We start from the raw sequence: 21,999 nt of genomic DNA, 5'->3' as shown, positions 1-21,999 counted from the left end.
GTTAGGTTCTAAACTAGGAATAATAAAAATTGACTACAAAAAAGTATCTCTCTAATTCAATTTTGTTTTTCTTGTAGAGTACAGATATGAGCCCAGCAAGTAGCACCACTTCACTTCCTGTTAGTCCTCTTACTGAAGAGCCATCGCCTTTCAAGGTAAAAAATAAATTGCAAACATTTTTAATAATTGTTTACAATACTTTTAGGATCTTTAAAAAATATTTATTTTACTATAGTAAAATAGGTAGTTCAGGCATAGATGGTGAGGTTAACTGCTTTAGTTCATAAGGATCTTGTTTCAGATGTTAAAATTTTGTTGTTGTTTTGTCTGTTGTCATTCTACTTACTAAATAAAGGTAGAGTTTGAATAGAAATTGATACTTTATATAACACATTGTTTGCCTTGCATGTAAGAGACAGTAATTTCATTGTAATAGTTTGATGTCACATGAATTATAGGTTTCAAATCTTGTATTTATATTAATTTAAGCAATAAGCTTGGAATGAATTATTCAGCACTCATTGAGTAGTTAAACTTTCATTAGCTGGTTGAATTTTCATTGATGACTCTAGGTCATAATTAATTAATTGTGTGTTCTTTACAAATTAATGGTAGAAATAAAAAATTAACATATGGAATCATTCCTCCAAACACTGCATTTTTAAAATATTTAAGTAAATACTCTAAGTATGATTAGCAGAATTCTTCAGTTTGGGAGTCTGTATACATTACAAATATGAAGTCATCTTCTTGTTTTGCTATTTAAGATTAGATGTTTCTCTTTAAGCCAAAGCTTGTAAATCAGCTATTTTATATGTGTACCAGAGATTTTTGGATTTCTTTAGGATTATTGTAAATAAAGGGACTCCTTAAGATCATGGGAAAGAAAAAAAAAAACTTGGAAAGTTGGGATGATACACTTATGTGCAATGGTTTCAGTTTAGTTTAAAGACAGGTGAACATATTTGGGGGAGTTATGATGATTTGTATTTTATCATAACTTTGTCATTGTTTTTCATATGAAGACAAAATCTTATTCAACTTCATATTGCTTACATCTAGTACAGTGACTGATGTGGATTTCCGTATACTCAATATTTGCTCTATTGTTAAAATGAAAATAATAGAAGGTTATAAATTCCATCGTGGGTCTTTAGTTTTCTAATTATAGGTGCTTTGTGGCTTAATGATAGACAATAATAATTGTTAAAGGCTCATTTATGTCAGAGAATTGTTAAATACTAAATAGAATTCTGATTATATCATTTATTGAGAAATATTTTATCATTCTACAACAAAAGGAGAAAATAATACTAATGTTTCAAAGTTTAGTATTCCTTAATATTCCATCTTATGGTAGATGGGACAAAATTTAAAGAAAAATCATATTTTTAAAAAGTTTTTAACTGAATTCTCACAGCATCTCTAGAAACCATTTTCTCTTTTTAATATGCTGATAATGACTACCCTCCTTGAAAATTAATGTATTTTTTAACAGGGTTAAAAGGAAACGTCAGATATATTCCAAAATCTGCTGACATAAAGCTAATATAAATATAATTATTTTAGTTAGTTTCTCTGACTTGTTCTAAGAGATCAATATTTTTCCCGTGTTAATGTGTAAATATGCAGTTAAAACTTCCAAGTGCTTATAATATATAATATTGGCTTTTGCTAACCAATATAGTTATAGTACCTCTTAATTTACTTCTTCTGTGATAGGAATATTATTTATATTTTTTCAAAACGATTTTAACAGATATAGAAACATCCACTAGTATTTAGAAGTATCTAAAATTAAGGTTACAAATTATACAACTCCTGCATTTGCTTCTTTTATTTTTAGTTTATAAATTGTTGTCATATAAATGATTAATAGAATTCTTATTTATCCTTATATAAACACAAAATATACAGAAACTATTTTGAGATGTACCTTAGCAGTATAGTACATTTTAATTGCAAAAAAATTTGTTGAAAACAAAAAAACACGGAAGACATTGAGTTTTCCGATGATACCCTGAAAAATCTTGCAATTTTAATTCATTTATGTCCGAAACTTTATTTAAATTTTTGATATTTGACCAACACGGTTAACTAGAAAAAAAATTGATTATCTTTTTTTTTTTACTCCCCAAGAATAAAATAAGATCAATCACCTTTGATACTTTAGTTGTATTTTCTAAGACAGTGATTTCAGCACCCAATTCCGTAACCATCTGCCCTAATATTAGACAAGGAAGGCTTTTGAAAGATAAGCTTTGGTGGCCGGTTGAGAGACTTAATTATACCTTTTCTTCTGGGAAATAATTAGGTTAATAAAAGAAAGTATTCCATCCTTTTCTTGGTCTATTTTGGAAGCACTCATATAACAGTTGGAGGAAGATATCCTGTTTTGGCTCAAGTGTTTATCCAAGTAAATGCTTTCCTTTAAAGGTTATCTTCAGAATGACATTCAGATTAAATTTATTTTAACCATACCATTTGACGTAATGACAAATGGTATGTAATATATTTTTTAAATCCCTAATAATTACCTTCCCACTAATATCTCTACCTATATTATTGACTTGAATGTTAGATGAGAAATTGGCTATCAATAGGAATGTACCACAGTGGGATCTATTAAATTTAAGGTAGTAGAAAACTGGTAGTATCCTGGAGACTTACCCAAGGGGTCAAGAGGGGTATGTTAAGCTCTGGAGATACAAGAATCAAAGATGACAATTAAATTTTGTTTGGGACCAGATGCTTCTTTTCCATAATAAGACTATTTTTTAGCACTACTAGTACTGGAGTACGTACTTCAATTTAATTTTTAAACAAAACCAGATCAGCTCTTAAAAATAGCCCAAGCCCTGTATACTTACTCACGACTCTATTCCCTTACAGAACAGTTCACCTTGTGCTAAATTTTTTACCCTTACCATTTAAAACCCATTGCCATAGTGTTTTGTTTGGTTTAGTCTTTCAAAAATGAGGACAGTTCTCACAAAAATCCATCTAGTCTTCTCTTAATAAATTGCAAGATCTAGGAAACTGCCTTTCTTTCAGATAGAACTGACTGATCAGAGATAAGTAGGGTTTCTCCATGTGGACAGGGTACATGGATACCAGTTCACCACAGTCACCATTCCCTATTCACACCTGGCAGTGAAAGCTTTTGAGTGAACCCCTTCATATAAAAAGATGTATAATTCACAATCCTCCACCTATACCACAGGTAATAAACTCACAGATTTCCCAGTCAGACTCTTGTTACTGAGAAGTTTCTAGGAGTCCAGGTTTTTATAATTATGCAGACTATTGTTATGGACATATATTTGGAAACAAAGGGCAAATGCATAACTTCAATTTTTTAATAGAGCTTTCAGCATTCCATAAAATATATACATATGTGGTCTGACACATATGCCACTACATTATTATGGAAAGGCCAAGGGATAACTAATTTCACATGGGTGGAAACAATATTTTATTAAACAGCCATAATAGAATCATAATAGTGCAAGTTAATTGATCTAAGTGAGACTTTGATATAAGGAAAAAGGGAGTAGACTGCTTAACTGTTAATTAAAAGTTTTATGTTTTTCTGTAGAATAACCAAGTTGACATTGTTAATTTTGATGTGCCCATTCTACCCTATTCTACCTGTTCCCTCTGCCATTCTCCCTGACTTCCTTAATCTGCCTTGTCTCTTCCTTTGTGGCCTCAGTCAGATGTACCACACCAAAAATGCTTTGGGGCCATCAAATATTACTGTTCTTTAGTAGGATGATGCTTTTAATTTATTTGTGTATACACAGGTATTACAGCCTCCATCCATTCCTGGAACTAACGTTCTTGAAGCTAAAGCTGGCTCATTGTTCCTGACCCCTCCGTTAACAGTACACTTGATTATGGGCCATGTTCTTTTTGCCAACCACATTCATCACATATTTTTAAATTTATTTGTTCTTCAATGAAGCCTGATGGCTAGATCTTAATCCCTTTTCCTCCAGAAAGCATCTTTTTTGATTGCATAAGTTAGACACAGGTATTATCCTGCCTTATTCTTTATCCTTATCCTGTGATAAAGCCAACAGGAAAGAAACAAATTCAATTTGCCTTTTCTTTAGATATTGTTTCAAAAGTGCACCAAGACTGTCCTCCATGCACCAATCTTCAATCAAAGTCTGAAAATAAAAATCACCCATTGCCTTCATGACCCCATTGACTGCTGCTTCTCTCTGTTCTTGGGTTCCTGGCATGTGTAAGGTGCTTGGGTATCCAGTGCCTAGAATGCACAGTGGAGCCACCCTCCCTGAAGTCCAGCCATCTTCCCCAGGAGCTGACACAGAGTGGTGCTGGGCTCTTTCCTGGGTCTCCTCTCCTATGGAATTCCAAGGTTCTCTGACTGCTTTTCTTCATCTCCCTTATTTAAGCAAGGGACACAGAGGAAGAAATAGAGAAATACATGAAGGTCTCAAAAATTTTATCCTGCTAGCCAATGTGGGGATGTTATGATCCACTTGACCATAGAGCCTAAACTCAGGACTTAGTAACATGTAGTAGCACACATAGTTTGCTCTCAATTATATAAAATAAATATTGAGTAGGGAAAAAAACCCAGAAAATATACAGTTATCTACAATCAACTATTTAGATGGACTATAAATTTTTTTCCTATAGTTTCTATAATGACCACTTATTTCTATTTTAAGAACAATATATATTTTTTAAGAAAGCAGAAAAGAGAGTTGGGAACATTAGAGGCAGTGTAGCCTAGTTAAGAGACTTCCTAGGATCAAATTCCAGTTCTGCCACTTTCTATTTTTATAACTGTGAGTCAGTTACTTTGTGTCTCAATTTTTCCATCTGTAAAATGGGAACAATAGCAATTGCGTCTTCATTGTGTTCTTATAAGGTTAAACAAGTTATTAAATAGAAAGTGCTTAGAATAGCATATAGCAAACAGTATATGTTTTAACCAATCTTTTTTTTACAGAGATATCTGTTAGTTTAAAGCAAGAAAGTTCTATATATTAGAAATAACATGAAACAGAAATATTTCCACTCAACTCCTTGTACTTCATTTCTAAATGTGAGAGTAGAAATATAAAGTCTTTACTTTGATGAAGAATAATGTTTAATATTCATTCCTAGAAGGCATGCTACTTATTTTATACCCTCGAGTATTCAGATGAGCTCATGTATCAGTTTCCTCTCATGAAAAATGATTAATGGAAATGTTTATCAATTATGAGGGAGAAGAAGTTAATATAATGAATTTGTCTTAAGGGGAAACTGGTAAATATACATAAAACATTACTTGGAAAAAAGGAATACATAATAATTTGTGTAACCATAGGATGTATGGTATCTTTTTATCAGGAACACACCACAGTATATTTTTCTTTAATTCCCCAAACCTCCTCCTGTGCATTAACCTGGTAACTTTCTAAATACAATCTCCACTGAAGGAACATTATTTAATCACATTAGATTCTGGGAAAAACCTCATTGTGAACAAAGCACTATTGATATTTTACTCTTTATATAACATCAATATACTAAGTAGTGTCAGTTTATTTGGTCTAAAAACACCATAGTGGAAAAGAACACATTTGGAGGCTCTGAGGGAGTGGAGTCAGATAGTGGTGTGACCTCATAACATCATCTGTTGCATATCCTGCATTGGTTGAGATTTTTTTGTGTGTTTATTGTTGTTTTTCATTTACTGAATTTAATGGTCTCTTTTTATTATTGGAATTCACTTTTTGGTTGTCCCAGAAAGAGCCCAAAATGGTATATTCTGCATTTTTGGTTAGTTTTTGACTAGGCCATCTATTCATTCATTCATCTGTTGATGACTCAATTTATAAAATACCTACCACGTGCTTGATAATGTTCTAGACACTGGTGCTTCAATGTAAACAGCACAGACTGAATTCCTGCTTTCATGGTATTTGGGTTCTAGTGAGGAGTGATACACAGCAAAAGAATAAATATACAGCATGTCAGGTAGGGATGATAAATGCTATAATGAAAAATAAAGCAGGATTTGGAAGATAGGAAGTGACTTTAAAGTATGTTGCTGTTTCAAAAAGGATGGTCAAAGAAGGTTACTCTGATTAGGAGATGGTTTAACAGAGACTAAAATGAAAAACAAGAGAAAGCCACTCATCTCTCTATGGGAAGAGGCTTGAGGACAAGTGCAAAAGCCGTGAGGCAGGGGAACATTTGACCTTTTTAGGATCGGCAAGAGTGACATTGTGGCTGGAGCAGAGTGAATGAGTGTGCAGGTAATAAAAGATCAAGTCAGAGAGAAACCAGATCATGAAGGGCCTTGTAGACCGTGTTAAAGACTTGGAATCTTACATTGCCTGAGATGGGAAACCACTGGAGTGTTTTGGGAAAAAAGAATGACATAATCAGACTTTATTTCAAAACTGTTACTCTGATTTCCGTGTAGACGTAGGCAGCAAAAGGACATAGTAGAAGAAGGAAGGCAAAGCTCCTATAGGTAAGAGATGGCGTGGTAAATGTTGACAGGCTAATAAACACTGGTGGGATTTTAGATACATTTTGAGTGTGAGTCATCAGGATTTGTTAATAGATTGTATGTGGGATATCAACAAAGAGCAATATCAAAGATTATCCCTGATTCTAAGGTTCTCTATATTTTCCTATTTTTACCTCTTTTGCTATCTTTCTGATGTTGCAAATAAATAGGTATCATGACGTAGCGATTAACAGAGTCTTCTCTGTGCATGCACACCCTGGGGTCTCTTCCTCTTTTCATAAGGACACCAGTCATAGTGGATTAGAGCCCTCACCCCCCATCCCACCACCACCGTGGCCTCATTTTAACATCTCTTTAAAGACCTTGTATCCAAATACGGTTACATTCTGAGGTCCTGGGGGTTGAAACTCCGACCTGCAAATTTTGAGGGGACAAAATTCAGCCCATAACAGACAGACTCAAGACTGCTATGTTAATTCTTTCCTGAACACAAGGCCAACCTTGACTCAAGGAAAGGAAAAATAAATTGCACCTCTTGATGGGGAATGACAAGGATTTGGAGCAATTTTTAATCTACCATATAAATATGTGATATTCCTTTATTGATCCAGTTTTCAGTGCTATTAAATTCTCAGTGATATGTGAGGGAGTTTGGATTTGAGGGAATGAAATAGGAAATGAGAGATTTCCTTAAATGTTTACACATATGCATCTGTGCACTTATTTGAGTATATTTTCCAATGCTATTTTAATTTCCATTAAATTTGGAAACTTCAGTTAAATGTCACCATATTTGAATTAACTTATAGTCCTTAAAACCTTGTGGTTGAGAATATCAAAGAATCATGGCTATAAAAATATTTTACTAAAGCCTTGATTATAAACACTGAGAGGAAAATTGAAATAACAACTACCAAACAATACTTTCTATATTATGTCTATATAGTATTATTTTATGTTAACATTTTTCCTTCTGGTTTTGTCAAGATAAATTTTGAATAAACACTGTATCTATTATTTAACTTTTGCAGACAGCATCACTGATGTATTATGAATATTCACTGGAAAGAAAAATAATAATTGTATATCCTGATGAATCAAGTAAAATTATTTTAAAATAAATGAAAATTACTTTTACATAAATTAAAGCCAAAACAAATTTTAATTTTTCTTAAAAGGTATGCAGTATCTCTCAGACATAGCAGACCTCAAGGGGAAAAAAAAATAATAAGCAAATACTTTCATGTCGCTTGCTAGCTTTATATTGCTGTAAAATCCTTCTCACACACTATCCAAATGGTTTCAGTAAGGCATGTCCAAGATATAGAACTTGTCAACATTAATACATGCTAAAAATAATGGCATACACCCTCCCACCCCATCCACAGGTCACACATTCATTTTCTTCCTTAAATGTAAATCTCATTGAATTTCTTCATCTTTGCATAGGTTGCTGCCTTAGATTTCTCCTAACTTTTTTGAGTTCTCCATGTGGTAATGAGAGAAAACTTTCATGGTATAAAGCTTTATTTTAGCATACTTTCAGAGCATTGGGCCATACTCTGCTTACTGTGGTCACAAAGTCCCTTTGACATATTTAGTGGACAAGATTTACTCAGCATCCGTTAGAGATGACCTTGGAAAACCGAATTCAGGGATCCACTGTTTATATCATTGAGTTAAAAAGAGCTCCAGGGCTTCCCTGGTGGCGCAGTGGTTGGGAGTCCGCCTGCCGATGCAGGGGACACGGGTTCGTGCCCCGGTCCGGGAAGATCCCACATGCAGCGGAGCGGCTGGGCCCGTGAGCCATGGCCGCTGAGCCTGCGCGTCCGGAGCCTGTGCTCCGCAATGGGAGAGGCCACAACAGTGAGAGGCCCGCGTAGTATGGCAAAAAAAAAAAAAAAAAAAAAGAGCTCCAGAAAACTACAAGATACATAGATTTGGATGGTATTTCATAATTGGCAAAAGTGAGGATTTTCTAGGAAAAGCTTGAATTTAGAATACAGGTACAGAACATTGGAGGAAAGAATTCAGGTACACAATGTGAAAAGGTCTGGATTAGTTTGTACATAAAAGACAGGATATTGAATTACTTCTAGCAAAATTCTAAAGCCAATAAAAGCCTTGAAATTTGGGGAAATAAAAACAACTTTGTGTGTTTCTTGAAAGAAAATGAATTTTAAGAAACTGAGTCATTATGACCTCAACTTTGGTTTGGGGACCCACTTAAGAGTGGATTGCCGTCACTGAAATACATGTTCTGTCTGCCGACAAGATGCCAGGACAGTTTTATTTGGAAACAGTTGATGTCAGCAGTGTGCTCTGTTCCTCAATACCTGTTGCTCCCGAGTGTCTAGAAAACCTTGATGTGAGATAATAGCGGATGTGGCAGTCATTGCTCTGCACACCAATATTAACAAGATTTCTTTTAACATTTAATGAAGACGTCAGGTATTGGAATTGGCTTGGGATTAACACTATATTTAAGATAATATCATTATTAATGATAATTTAAGCAGCTGATCTCATGTTTAGTACATCCAGTGTTTATTTTTTATCTTAACATTACCATTTCATACACATTCTGGATCATATACACTTATTCTTTGTTGTTTTAAAATATAAGCTCTTGCATCACTTCAGGATTTACCTTATAAGTGTGAAGTATACTGTAACACATTTTTTTTTTAAATAAGAAATTAATAATCAAGGTAAAATTCCAAGGCTGTGATTCATTATTAACATGACCATTTGAGATGGACCATGAATATGAGAAGCTGTCAGAGGTGGACTCAGCATGAGTTTAGTTTATCTGGCAATGACTTCCATCTGTTCTATCTTGGAATCATTTACTTAAATAACAAATGAATTTTGGAAGCTGAATCATATCAGCGGTAAAATAAAATGTGCGAGGAATTAAGTACAGTTAATTCTGCCATACATCAAATAATTTAGAAATGATTGTATTTACTTTGCTAACTACACAAGGTTAAAGAATATTAGACCTAAATTGTTTTATTAAGACATTGGACATCCTTTGTTTTAATTATACTATATGGGGGTATTAAATGGCCATGCTGACAGATGCAATACAGTGAGTAAAACAAGCAAATATTCTGTTCTGAGGTTTTTTGTATCACAGATTTAACATTTCTTCAGTGCAGTTTTCAAAGCACCCATAAATAATTTGTCAGAGGTTCTAATACCTGTAGTAACTCTGCTGGGCAAAATTGTCATATGGATGACGCAAATTAAAAGTTGGATAGTCATTATGAATAATCAGAAAATTCTATTTACCCTTGTCTACAGTAAAAGATATTCTTAATAGTTTAGGGAAGTGTATGAACATCACTTTATTTATTTTTGTTGTTATTCACTTATTTTATTTTATTTTTAATTTATTTTTTATTAGAGTATAGTTGCTTTACAATGTTGTGTTAGTTTCTGCTGTACAACAAAGTGAACCAGTTATACATATATATTGAATACACATATCCCCTCTTTTTTAGATTTCCTTCCCATTTAGGTCACCACAGAGCATTGAGGGGAATTCCCTGTGCTACACAGTAGGTTCTCATTAGTTATCTATTTTATACACAGTAGTTATATTTGTCAATCCCAATGTCCCAATTCATCCCACCTTCCCTTTCCCCCTTGGTAACCATACATCTGTTCTCTATGTCTGTGACTCTATTTCAGCTTTGCAAACAAGTTCATCTGTATCATATTTCTAGATTCCACATATAAGCAATATTTTACGGTATTTGTTTTTCTCTTTCTGACTCACTTCACTCTGTTTGACAGTCCATCCACATCTCTGCAAATTGCACAGTTTTGTCCCTTTTTATGGCTGAGTAATATTCCATTGTATACATGTGCCACACCTTCTTTATCCATTCATCTGCCGATGGGCATTTAGGTCGCTTCCATGTCCTGGCTATTGTAAATAGTGCTGCAATGAGCATTGGGGTGCATGCATCCTTTCGAATTATGGTTTTCTCAGGGTATATGCCCAGGAGTGGGATTGCTGGGTCATATGGTAGCTCTGTTTTTAGTTTCTTAAGGAATTTCTATACTGTTCTCCATAGTGGCTGTATCAATTTACATTCCCACCAACAGTGCAAGAGGGTTCCCTTTTCTACACATCCTCTCCAGCATTTGTTGTTTGTAGATTTTTTGATGATGGCTATTCTGACCGGTGTGAGGTGATACCTCATTGTAGTTTTGATTTGCATTTCTCTAATCATTAGTGATGTTGAGCATCTTTTCTTGTGTTTTACTTTAAAATCAATTCCAAAAGAGATCAGGAAGGGTGCAATGTGCTTTTGCAAATACTTAACTTTCTTCCTCTTGGATAGTGACTTATTTCTAGTGCAAGAAATTAGAAGGTAAACAATTGCCAGATGGATATTAGCCTCTAATCAGCAGCTTAATAGCAATAATTTTGAAGATAGACGTAATTTGAATATTCTGAGTAATTATTGATGTCAGATTTTCAGCTAAGGAAATGCTCTGTTTTCTTTTAAGCTTTTGCATTATATTATCAGCAGTCAGCTTCTGTCTGTACTGGGACTTGCCCTTTTTCTCAGGTAATCTCTTTTACTCTAGCAAATCTGATAAGAAACTCTTATCTCAGGAGATGTGACAAGCACTGAAAATGTTGGCTAAACCTGTTATATTAGAATCTTATTCATGTATTTCTTATTAAGAATAAAAATTCAAGTTCTTTTCTTCTTTCCCACATAACATCTGTGAAACAATTTATGTTCTTCCTCACCAAGGGAAAAGAAAATCCCTTCTTATATATAAATATATACAGGAATCTGTTTCAACAACCTTTATTCCTTACAGACTCCACACAGGCAAACTTCTTTTTCCATGTCTCCAAGCTTTTTCCTTCCTTCTGTCTCCTTGGAGACCAAAGTTGACCTAGTACAGAGAACCAGACCTATCACCTTCTGACTCACCCTCTCCCCAAAGGTACTGAAAAGCCTTGAGGAAATTCATACACCGAGTTAAAACTCTCAATGGAAAACAAAAATGTGATTCATTATAATCAAGTCAGAAAATAGACTTGTCCTCCATTGTCTATGTAATGCCAAACACCTGTGCTATCTTAGACTAGTCACTAGACTTAATGATGTGTGTGTTCATCCAAGTTGCTTATTTTGACCATAAAAAACAAGAAGAATAAAAATTCATTTAAAGTAGTTAGGCCCTGCTTAACAAGAAAGTCTTTGGCAGCAGTATTTGAGCTGGAAGTTTTGAAAAAGCTGGGCTGAACTGTCAAAGCATAATTAAGGGTAGAAGAATTAAGCTCACTTTTCTCCCTTAAGTGTCTTTGCCAGACAATAGAAGCTGGCAAGAGAGCCAAGTAGGAAAATGGAGCCATGCCAGCTGCTACACCATGTTAAAGAGAGATGGGTCATAGTTTCTGGTAATAATGCCTACATGAATAAAACCGACAGTGGTCTGTCCTCTTGTTAACATTAGCTGTTCCTCTCCTCTTTCTTGTTCTTGCCTGTGGGCCTTACTCACTTAGTGATAATAGTTCTACTATTATCATTTCTCACCATTTCTGTTATTTTCTTGAATGTAGTGAGACATTCAGAACAATCAACAAACATTTATTGAGTTCCTACTATGTGTAAGACCTTATGTAAAGGTACTGGGGCAGAAATATTTTCTTCAGACTGTATAAAGCTACAGAATATCATAATGCTGGCTGTAGTTCAGCATGGCCTGGAAAAATGTCAAGTATTTCAAAAGTTCAGAGATGCAGTTGAGGAAAGGGAAGTGTCGTGAGGCAAAGGAGAAGTAAGCGCCAAGGTCTCAAGCTAGACCACGAAGGTCTAGACATAAATATTCAGTTGCGTGTTGCCCACGTGGCAAGGAAGAATTTGTTTGTTGTGAAGGACTTCACATGCTTCATAGAGAACTTGGACTGCCTTCTACAAGCAGTGAGGTACAGGGAGCAAGCAAGAGTTGTGTCTTAGTCTGTTCAGGCTGACCTAAGAAAATATCATAAACTAGGAAGCATATAAACAACAGAAATGTATTGATTTCTCACAGTTCGGGAGACTAGGAGTCCAAGATCAAAGCACGGGCAGATTCAGTGTCTGGTGAGGGCCCACTTCCTAGACACCTTCTTTTTGTCTTTTCATTGTAGCCCTCACATGGCAAAAGTAGCAAGGGAGATTCCTGAGGCCTTTTTTATAAGGGCACTCATCCCATTCCTGAGGGCTCTGACCTCATGGTTTAATCCCCTCCCAAAGGCCCTATGTCCTAATATTATCACCTCGGCATGTTAAGGTTTCAACATATAAAGGTTGGGGGACACACATATTCATACCATAGCAAGTTGAGCAAATTTTAAGATGCAAAATGAAGAAAATTTTATAATTCTTCTTGAGCTCAATTTCCACAGAATGGGTTCTGAACTTCATTCGAAATTTGTCAATTCCTAGAAAATCAAATGGTACTAATAAAATACAAATGATAAGAAATAGGAAGGATTTTCATGTTATCCACTGTTGTTGATTGCCTTCGTCTGTACATGCAGATGCAGATCTGTTCATCAAATAGGATGAAGATTGTCTATATCTATATTAAAATAATAGTTTATAGGTAGTCTAGGCTTTCATAAATATACACTAAAATATATTTATATTTACCTGATTGTTATATCTTTAAAAGTTGTCATTAGTGTATTAGTTTTATTTTGTTCCTGTAACAATTTACCACAAACTTGATGTCTTTAAACAATTCTCATTTTAGTTTCATATAGTTCTGAAAGTCAGAGGTCAGAATTAGGTCTCCCTAGACTGGAATCAAAGTGTTGGCAGGGCTGAGTTTTTTCTGGAGACTCTGGGAGATAATCCATTTACTTACTTTTTTGAGCTACAAGAGTTTGCCTGCATTTCCTTGCCTCTTTCCATCTTTAAAACAATGGCCTATTAAGCCTTTCTTATGATGCATCACTCTGATTCTGACTCTCTGTTTCTCCCTATGATATTTAAGGACCTTCATGATTTCACTAGGTCTACCAGATAACCCAGGAAAATCTCCCTATTTTAAAGTCAGGTGATTAGCTACCTTAATTTCACCTTCAGTCTTAATTCTCCTTTGCCATGGACATCATTGGAGGAAGAAAAGGGGCATTATTCTTCCTATCACAGTTAGTAATGACACATGTAAGATGTGGGTCTTATTCCTGACACAGGAATCTTTGTTCATAATCGCCGGGTTGATTATTTAAATAATTAGAATGCACATTACTCTTCTTTTTCTGTCAATTGTTAATTGGTTATTACATTAATACAGAGTAAGGAATATCCACTGTGCTGAATTATAAAAGCTATTTCCTTTATCTTCAGTTTTCTGTCTGGCAAACTTCTAATCCTCACTTAATGTCCAATTAAATGCCACCCCCTCTGTGAAACTTCATCCCCAAAGTCTCCACAATACTTTAATTTCACTTCTAATATAGAAGTATAAAATTATATTATAAATATATTTACAGTCTTCCCCAATAGATGCCGATTTTCATAAATACAGAAATATTTTATATTCTTTATATTCCCTATTTCAGTGTCTAGTATAGAACTAGTATATAATATACTAATAGTAGATGAAAGAATGAATTGTATGAATGAATGGTGAAAAAAGCTCACTTAAGGCCTCGTTTCTTTTCTAGTGTTTTATCATATTAAAATTGAAATACTCATTTTATTACATTAGCCATTGATAAGCTGATATATGTAACAGAGGCTATCAAGCTATACAAGTAGCCTGCCAAATTTTCTGTAGCTTATCCCTCTTCTTCCCTACAACTCTATAAACATAGCTGGACCAATCCTGGATACAAATTATCTGTATGAGACTAACTTGGTGCTAGGGAATTCAGTACTTAATTGCTCTTGTTATTTGTCAGTATCTCATCTTGTGGTCTGAAAGTCTGGCTTCTGCTTTAGCAGGTATTTATGTGATAACCATTGCCTAAGAGATAACTGCATTCCTGCCAACAGCTGTTTGGATTTACAAATATTACCTTTCCTAAGATTATTCTATAGCCAAATGCTATATACATTTCAAGTTTCTCTAAATTGGAAATCCTGAAAGCTATCTACTTCTTTTGAGTATTAATCCTCAGTATACACGATTATTGTCTCATTTTACAGATAAGGAAATTGAAGCTTAGAGCAGTTAAGAACCTGACTAGAGGTCACAGTGCTGGTAAATGACTCAGCTGGAATTCCAACTCAGGTTTCTAAAATTCTGAAGACTGTAGCTTGAACTACTATACTACAGAAAGTCTACAGTGTTTTTATTTTAATCATGATTCTGACTGATCATTGGTTTTATATAACTGAAGGGGATAAACACAAATAGAGGCAGAGATAGAAGAAGAGACAGAAGAAGAGAAAATAAGAGAAGTGAAGAGAGGAAAAGAAAAGAAAAGGGAATGAAAGGAAAGAAAAGAAAAAAAAGAGAAAAAAAGAAATAATAAACATCCCTCCTTTCCTCAGGCTTGACATTTATTGAGATCATAATTCTACTAAGATTATGTATTTCTTTTACTAACAGGCCTAATAAATTTAAGCCATCTTTGCAATCCTGGAATAAAAGCCACCTGGAATATTGGTCAGTTTTCATAGATCCAAAGAATATAATTTGCTTTAGCTAGTTGAAATGGAAGTGATTTTATTATAGGATATTTGACAGTTTAAAGAATTTCTTGGAAGGTCATCAAACTGGGCTTGGATACGTAGGGACAAAATGCCAGGAGAGATTCCTGCCTGGAAGGGATAATCTATGCTGTCAGGTTGAGAGCAATAAAGGGAAAAAGGATGAGGATATGGGGTTTTCAGCATTTTTTTTTAACATCTTTATTGGAGTATAATTGCTTTACATTGTTGTGTTAGTTGCTGCTGTATAACAAAGTTAATCAGCTATACATATACATATACCCCATATCCCCTCCCTCTTGCATCTCCCTCCCACCCTCCCTATTCCACCCTTCTAGGTGGTCACAAAGCACCAAGCTGATCTCCCTGTGCTATGTGGCTGCTTCCCACTAGCTAGCTGTTTCACATTTGGTAGTGTATATATGTCAATGTCACTCTCTCAGTTTGTCCCAGCTTACCCTTCCCCCTCCCCGTGTCCTCAAGTCCAATCTCTACATCTGTGCTTTTATTCCTGTCCTGCCCTTAGGTTCTTCAGAACCTTTTTTTTTTTTTTTTTAGATTCCATATATATGTGGTAGCATACGGTATTTGTTTTTCTCTTTCTGACTTACTTCACTCTGTATGACAGACTCTGGGTCCATCCACCTCACTACAAATAAATCAATTTTGTTTCTTTTTATGGCTGAGTAATATTCCATTGTATATATGTGCCACATCTTCTTTATCCATTCATCTGTTGATGGACACTTACGTTGCTTCCATGTCCTGGCTATTGTAAATAGAGCTGCAATGAACATTTTGGTACATGACTCTTTTTGAATTCTGGTTTTCTCAGGGTATATGCCCAGTAGTGGGATTGCTGGGTTGTATGGAAGTTCTATTTTTAGTTTTTTAAGTAACCTCCATACTGTTCTCCATAGTGGCTGTATCAATTTACATTCCCACCAACAGTGCAAGAGGGTTCCCTTTTCTCCACATCCTCTCAGGCATTTACTGTTTGTAGATTTTTTGATGATGGCCATTCTGACCAGTGTGAGATGATATCTCATTGTACTTTTGATTTGCATTTCTCTAATGATTAGTGATGTTGAGCATCCTTTCATATGTTTGTTGTCAATCTGTATATCTTCTTAAGAGAAATGTCTATTTAGGTCTTCTGCCCATTTTTGGATTGGGTTGTTTGCTTTTTTGATATTGAACAGCAAATGCTGCTTGTATATTTTGGAGATAAATCGTTTGTCAGTTACTTTGTTTGCAAATATTTTCTCCCATTCTGAGGGTTGTCTTTTCATCTTGTTTATAGTTTCCTTTGCTGTGCAAAAGCTTTTAAGTTTCATTAGGTCCATATTTGTTTATTTTTGTTTTTATTTCCATTTCTCTAGGAGGTGGGTCAAAAGGATCTTGCTGTGAGTTATGTCAGAGTGTTCTGCCTGTGTTTTCCTCTAAGAGTTTGATAGTGTCTGGCCTTACATTTAGGTCTTTAATCCATTTTGAGTTTATTTTTGTGTATGGTGTTAGGGAGTGTTCTAATTTCATTCTTTTACATGTAGCTATCCAGTTTTTCCAGCACCACTTATTGAAGAAGCTGTCTTTTCTCCATTGTATATTCTTGCCTCATTTATCAAAGATAAGGTGACCATATGTGCATGGGTTTATCTCTAGGCTTTCTATCCTGTTTTGTTGATCTACATTTCTGTTTTTGTGCCAGTACCATACTGTCTTGATTACTGTAGCTTTGTAGTATAGTCTGAAGTTAGGCAGCCTGATTCTTCCAGCTCCGTTTTTCTTTCTCAAGATTGCTTTGGCCATTCAGGGGTCTTTTGTTTTTCCATACAAATTGTGAAATTTTTTGTTCTAGTTCTGTGAAAAATGCCAGTGGTAGTTTCATAGGGATTGCATTGAATCTGTAGATTGCTTTGGGTAGTAGAGTCATTTTCACAATGTTGATTCTTCCAATCTAAGAACATGGTATATCTCTCCATCTGTTTCTATCATCTTTAATTTTTTTCATCAGTGTCTTATAGTTTTCTGTGTACAGGTCTTTTGTCTCCCTAGGTAGGTTTATTCCTAGGTATTTTATTCTTTTTGTTGTAATGGTAAATGGGTGTGCTTCCTTAATTTCCCTTTCAGATTTTTCTTCATTAGTGTGTAGAAATGCAAGAGATTTCTGTGCATTAATTTTGTATCCTGCTACTTTACCAGCTTCATTTATTAGCTCTAGTAGTTTTCTGGTAACATTTTTAGGATTTTCTATGTATAGCATCATGTCATCTGCAAACAGTGATAGTTCTACTTCTTCTTTTCCAATTTACATTCCTTTTATTTCTTTTTCTTCTCTGATTGCCATGGCTAAAACTTCCAAAACTATATTGAATAATAGTGGTGAGAGTGGGCAACCTTGTCTTATTCCTGATCTTAGAGGAAATGGTTTCAGTTTTTCACTTTTGAAAACGATATTGGCTGTGGGTTTGTCATATATGGCCTTTATTTTGTTGAGGTAAGTTCCCTCTCTGCCTACTTTCTAGAGGGTTTTTATCATAAATGGGTGTTGAATTTTGTTGAAAGCTTTCTCTGCATCTATTGAGATGATCATATGGTTTTTCTCCTTCCGTTTGTTAATATGCTGTATCATGTTGATTGATTTGCGTATATTGAAGAATGCTTGCATTCCTGGGATAAACCCCACTTGATCATGGTGTATGATCCTCTTAATGTGCTGATGGATTCTTTTTGCTAATACTTTGTTGAGGATTTTTTTCATCTATATTCATCAGTGATATTTGCCTGTAATTTTCTTTTTTTGTAACATCTTTGTCTGGTTTTGGTATCATGGTGATGGTGGCCTCATAGAATGAGTTTGGGAGTGTTCCTCCCTCTGCTATGTTTTGGAAGAGTTTGAGAAGGATAGGTGTTAGCTCTTCTCTAAATGTTTGATAGAATTCGCCTGTGAAGCCACATGGTCCTGGGCTTTTGTTTGTTGGAAGATTTTTAATTTCCTTTTCCATTATGGTGCTTGTGATTGGTCTGTTTATATTTTCTATTTCTTCCTGGTTCACTCGCGGAAGGTTGTGCTTTTCTAAGAAATTGTCCATTTCTTCCAGGTTGTCCATTTTATTGGCATATAGTTGCTTGTAGTAATCTCTCATGATCCTTAGTATTTCTGCAGTGTCAGTTGTTACTTCTCCTTTTTCATTTCTAATTCTGTTGATTTGAGTCTTCTCCATTTTTTTCTTGATGAGTCTGGCTAATGGTTTATCAATTTTGTTTATCTTCTCAAAGAACCAGCTTTTAGTTTTATTGTTCTTTGCTATCATTTCCTTCATTTCTTTTTCATTTATTTCTGATCTGATATTTATGATTTCTTTCCTTTTGCTAACTTTGGGGTATTTTTGTTCTTCTTTCTCTAATTGCTTTAGGTGTAATATTAGGTTGTTCGAGAGTTTTTCTTGTTTCTTGAAGTAGGCTTGTATAGCTATAAACTTCCCTCTTAGAACTGCTTTTGCTGCATAGGTTTTGGGTCATCATGATTTCATTGTCATTTGTTTCTAGGTATTTTTTATTTCGTTTTTGATTTCTTCAGTGATCTCTTGATTGTTTAATAGTGTATTGTTTAGCCTCCCTGTGTTAGTATTTTTCACAGATTTTTTCCTGTCATTGATATCTAGTGTCATAGTGTTGTGGTTTGAAAGGATACCTGATACGATTTCAGTTTTCTTAAATTAACCATGGCTTGATTTGTGACACAAGATATGGTTTATCCTGGAGAATGTTCCATGAGCACTTGAGAGGAAAATGTATTCTGTTGTTTTTGGATGGAATGTCCTATAAATATCAATTAGGTCCATTTTCTTTAATGTATCACTTAAAGCTTGTATTTCCTTATTTATTTTCATTTTGGATGATCTATCCATTGGTGAAAGTTGGGTGTTAAAGTCCCCTACTATGATTCTGTTACTGTCGATTTCCCCTTTTATGGCTGTTAGCATTTGCCTTATGTATTGAGGTGTTCCTACGTTGGGTGCATAAATATTTACAATTGTTATATCTTCTTCTTGGATTGATCCCTTGATCATTACATAATGTCCTTCTTTGTCTCTTGTAATAGTCTTTATTTTAAAGTCTATTTTGTGTGATATGAGAATTGCTCCTCCAGCTTTCTTTTGATTTCCATTTGCATGGAATATCTTTTCCATCCCCTCACTTTCAGTTTGTATGTGTCTCTAGGTCTGAAGTGGGTCTCCTGTAGACAGCATATATACAGGCATTGTTTTTGTATCCATTCAGCCAGTCTATGTGTTTTGGTTGGAGTATTTAATCCATTTACCTTTAAGGTGCTTATTGATATGTATGTTCCTATTACCATTTTCTTAATTGTTTTGGGTTTGTTTATGTAGGTCTTTTCCTTCTCTTGTGTTTCCTGCCTAGAGAAGTTCCTTTAGCATTTGTTTTAGAGCTGGTTTGGTGGTGCTGAATTTCCTTAGCTTTTGCTTGTCTGTAAAGTTTTTAATTTCTCCCACAAATCTGAATAAGATCCTTGCTGGCTAGAGTAATCTTGGTTGTAGGTTTTTCCTTTTCAGCACTTTAATTATGTCCTGGCACTCCCTTCTGGCTTGCAGAATTTCTGCTAAAGGATCAGCGGTTATGGGGATTCCCTTGTATGTTATTTATTGCTTTTCCCTTTCTGCTTTTTTTTTTTTTTTTTTTTTTTTGCGGTACGTGGGCCTCTCACTGTTGTGGCCTCTCCCGTTGCGGAGCACAGGCTCCAGACGCGCAGGCTCAGCGGCCATGGCTCTCGGGCCCAGCCGCTCCGCGGCATGTGGGATCCTCCCGGACCAGGGCATGAACCCGTGTCCCCTGCGTTGGCAGGCAGACTCCCAACCACTGCGCCACCAGGGAAGCCCTCCCTTTCTGCTTTTAATATTTTTTCTTTGCATTTAATTTTTGATAGTTTGATTGATATGTGTCTTGGCATGTTTCTCCTTGATTTATCCTGTATGGGACTCTCTGTGCTTCCTGGATTTGAATGACTATTTCCTTTCCCATATTAGGGAAGTTTTCAACTATAATCTCTTCAAATGTTTTCTCAGTTCCTTTCTTTTTCTCCTCTTCTTCTGGGACCCCTATAATTTGAATGTTGGTATGTTTAATGTTGTCCCAGAGGTCTCTGAGACTGTCCTCACTTCTTTTCATTCTTTTTTCTTTATTCTGCTCTGCAGTAGTTATTTCCACTATTTTATCTTCCAGGTCACTTAGCCATTCTTCAGCCTCAGTTATTCAGCTATTGATCCCTTCTAGAGAATTTTTAATTTCATTTATTGTGTTGTTCATCATTGTTTGCTCTTTAGTTCTTCTAGTTCCTTGTTAAACATTTCTTGTATATTCTCTAGTCTATTTCTAAGATTTTGGATCATCTTTACTATCATTACTCTGAATTATTTTTCAGGTAGACCGCCTATTTCCTCTTCATTTGTTTGTTCTGGTGCATTTTTATCTTGCTCCTTCATCTGCGGTGTGTTTCTCTGTCTTCTCATTTTGCTTAACTTACTATGTTTGGAGTCTCCTTTTCGCAGGCTGCAGGTTCCTAGTTCCCATTGTTTTTTGTGTCTGCCCTCATTGGGTAAGGTTGGTTCAGTGGGTTGTGTAGGCTTCCTGGTGGAGGGGACTGGTGCCTGTATTCTGGTGGATGAGGCTGGATCTTGTCTTTCTGGTGGGCAGGTCCACGTCCGGTGGTGTATTTTGGGGTGTCTGTTACCTTATTATGATTTTAGGTAGCCTCTCTGCTAATGGGTGGTGTTGTGTTCTGTCTTGCTAGTTGTTTGGCATGGGGCGTCCAGCACTGGAGCTTGCTGATCATTGAGTGGAGCTGGGTCTTAACCTTGAGATGGGGATCTCTGGGAGAGCTCTCGTCAATTGATATTACGTGGGGGCTGGGAGGTCTCTGGTGTTCCAGTGTCCTGAACTCGGCTCTCCCACCTCAGAAGCTCAGGCCTGACACCTGGGCAGAACACCAAGACCCTGTCAGCCACATGGCTGGAGTGCCTTCAGAGTTGGAGAAGGTGGCCTGCAGTGGCTGTCCTTCGGCACTGCACATTAGAATCACCTGCTTCTTCCTTGTTTTGCCCCAAAAGCTGTGTTCCACAGAGAAAAACAGTAGCCTTGAAAATAGTCACAGCTCTGAGATGGCTGTTTTTTTCCTTTGTGTTTAGTCGGGTTCCACTTGCTTACAGGGAGCTATGTGCAGAGGCCTCGCACCCAGCTCTTCTGACCAGATTTCATAGTGCAGAATGGCTATTGCCAGCCCCTCAGCTCAGCCGGGCATGTGCAGAAGTGGGGCCAAGGACACTGGGTTTTCAGGATTTAATATGTAGATTTTTTTTTTTTTTTGAAAGAATGAGAATTTGGGAATTGGTGGTCGGTGGTTGGTTTCAGGTATTTGTGGTTAGAGGGTATAAGGTTGTCTGAGAAGAGTAAGACACGGTGATGAAAATAATATTTATCTAGTCATCATAAATTTTTCTTTTCATTTTGAAATTCAATACATTATTTTATTTTTTTAAATCCTATTATTTTTACCTCCTGACCCCCTTCACCCATTTCTGCTACCCCTGGCCTCTGGCAACCATCAATCTGTTCTTTCATTGTTATGGTTTGCTTTTTTTTTTTGATTCCACATACAAGAGAGATCTTATGGTATTTGTCTCTCTCTGTCTGATTTATTTCATTTAGCATAATGCCCTGGAGGTTCATCGATGCTGTCACAAATGGCAAGATTTCATTCTTTTCTGTGGCTGAATAATATTGCTGTGT

At 35.6% G+C, this 21,999-nt stretch overlaps 1 protein-coding gene across 8 annotated transcripts in view; it reads left to right on the top strand.

Moving 5' to 3' along the window:
- The window catches only part of CCSER1 (coiled-coil serine rich protein 1), a 1,273,261-nt gene that overhangs the window by 522,264 nt on the left and 728,998 nt on the right, over positions 1–21,999 (top strand). For all 8 annotated transcript variants that reach the window (XR_009564123.1, XM_030865665.2, XM_030865664.2 and 5 more), the window contains exon 7: positions 78–155. Coding sequence is in view for 7 of the 8 variants with exons in the window: in XM_030865665.2 (XP_030721525.1) it covers positions 78–155 (78 nt within the window). In the remaining variant the exon portion in view is untranslated. The remainder of the gene's footprint in view (positions 1–77; positions 156–21,999) is intronic.

Source organism: Globicephala melas, chromosome 5 (assembly GCF_963455315.2).
Source record: "Globicephala melas chromosome 5, mGloMel1.2, whole genome shotgun sequence".
NCBI classification, from domain to species: Eukaryota; Metazoa; Chordata; class Mammalia; order Artiodactyla; family Delphinidae; genus Globicephala; species Globicephala melas.
The sequence above is the reverse complement of the archived record's forward strand: the minus strand, read 5'-3'. Positions and strand labels throughout refer to the sequence as shown.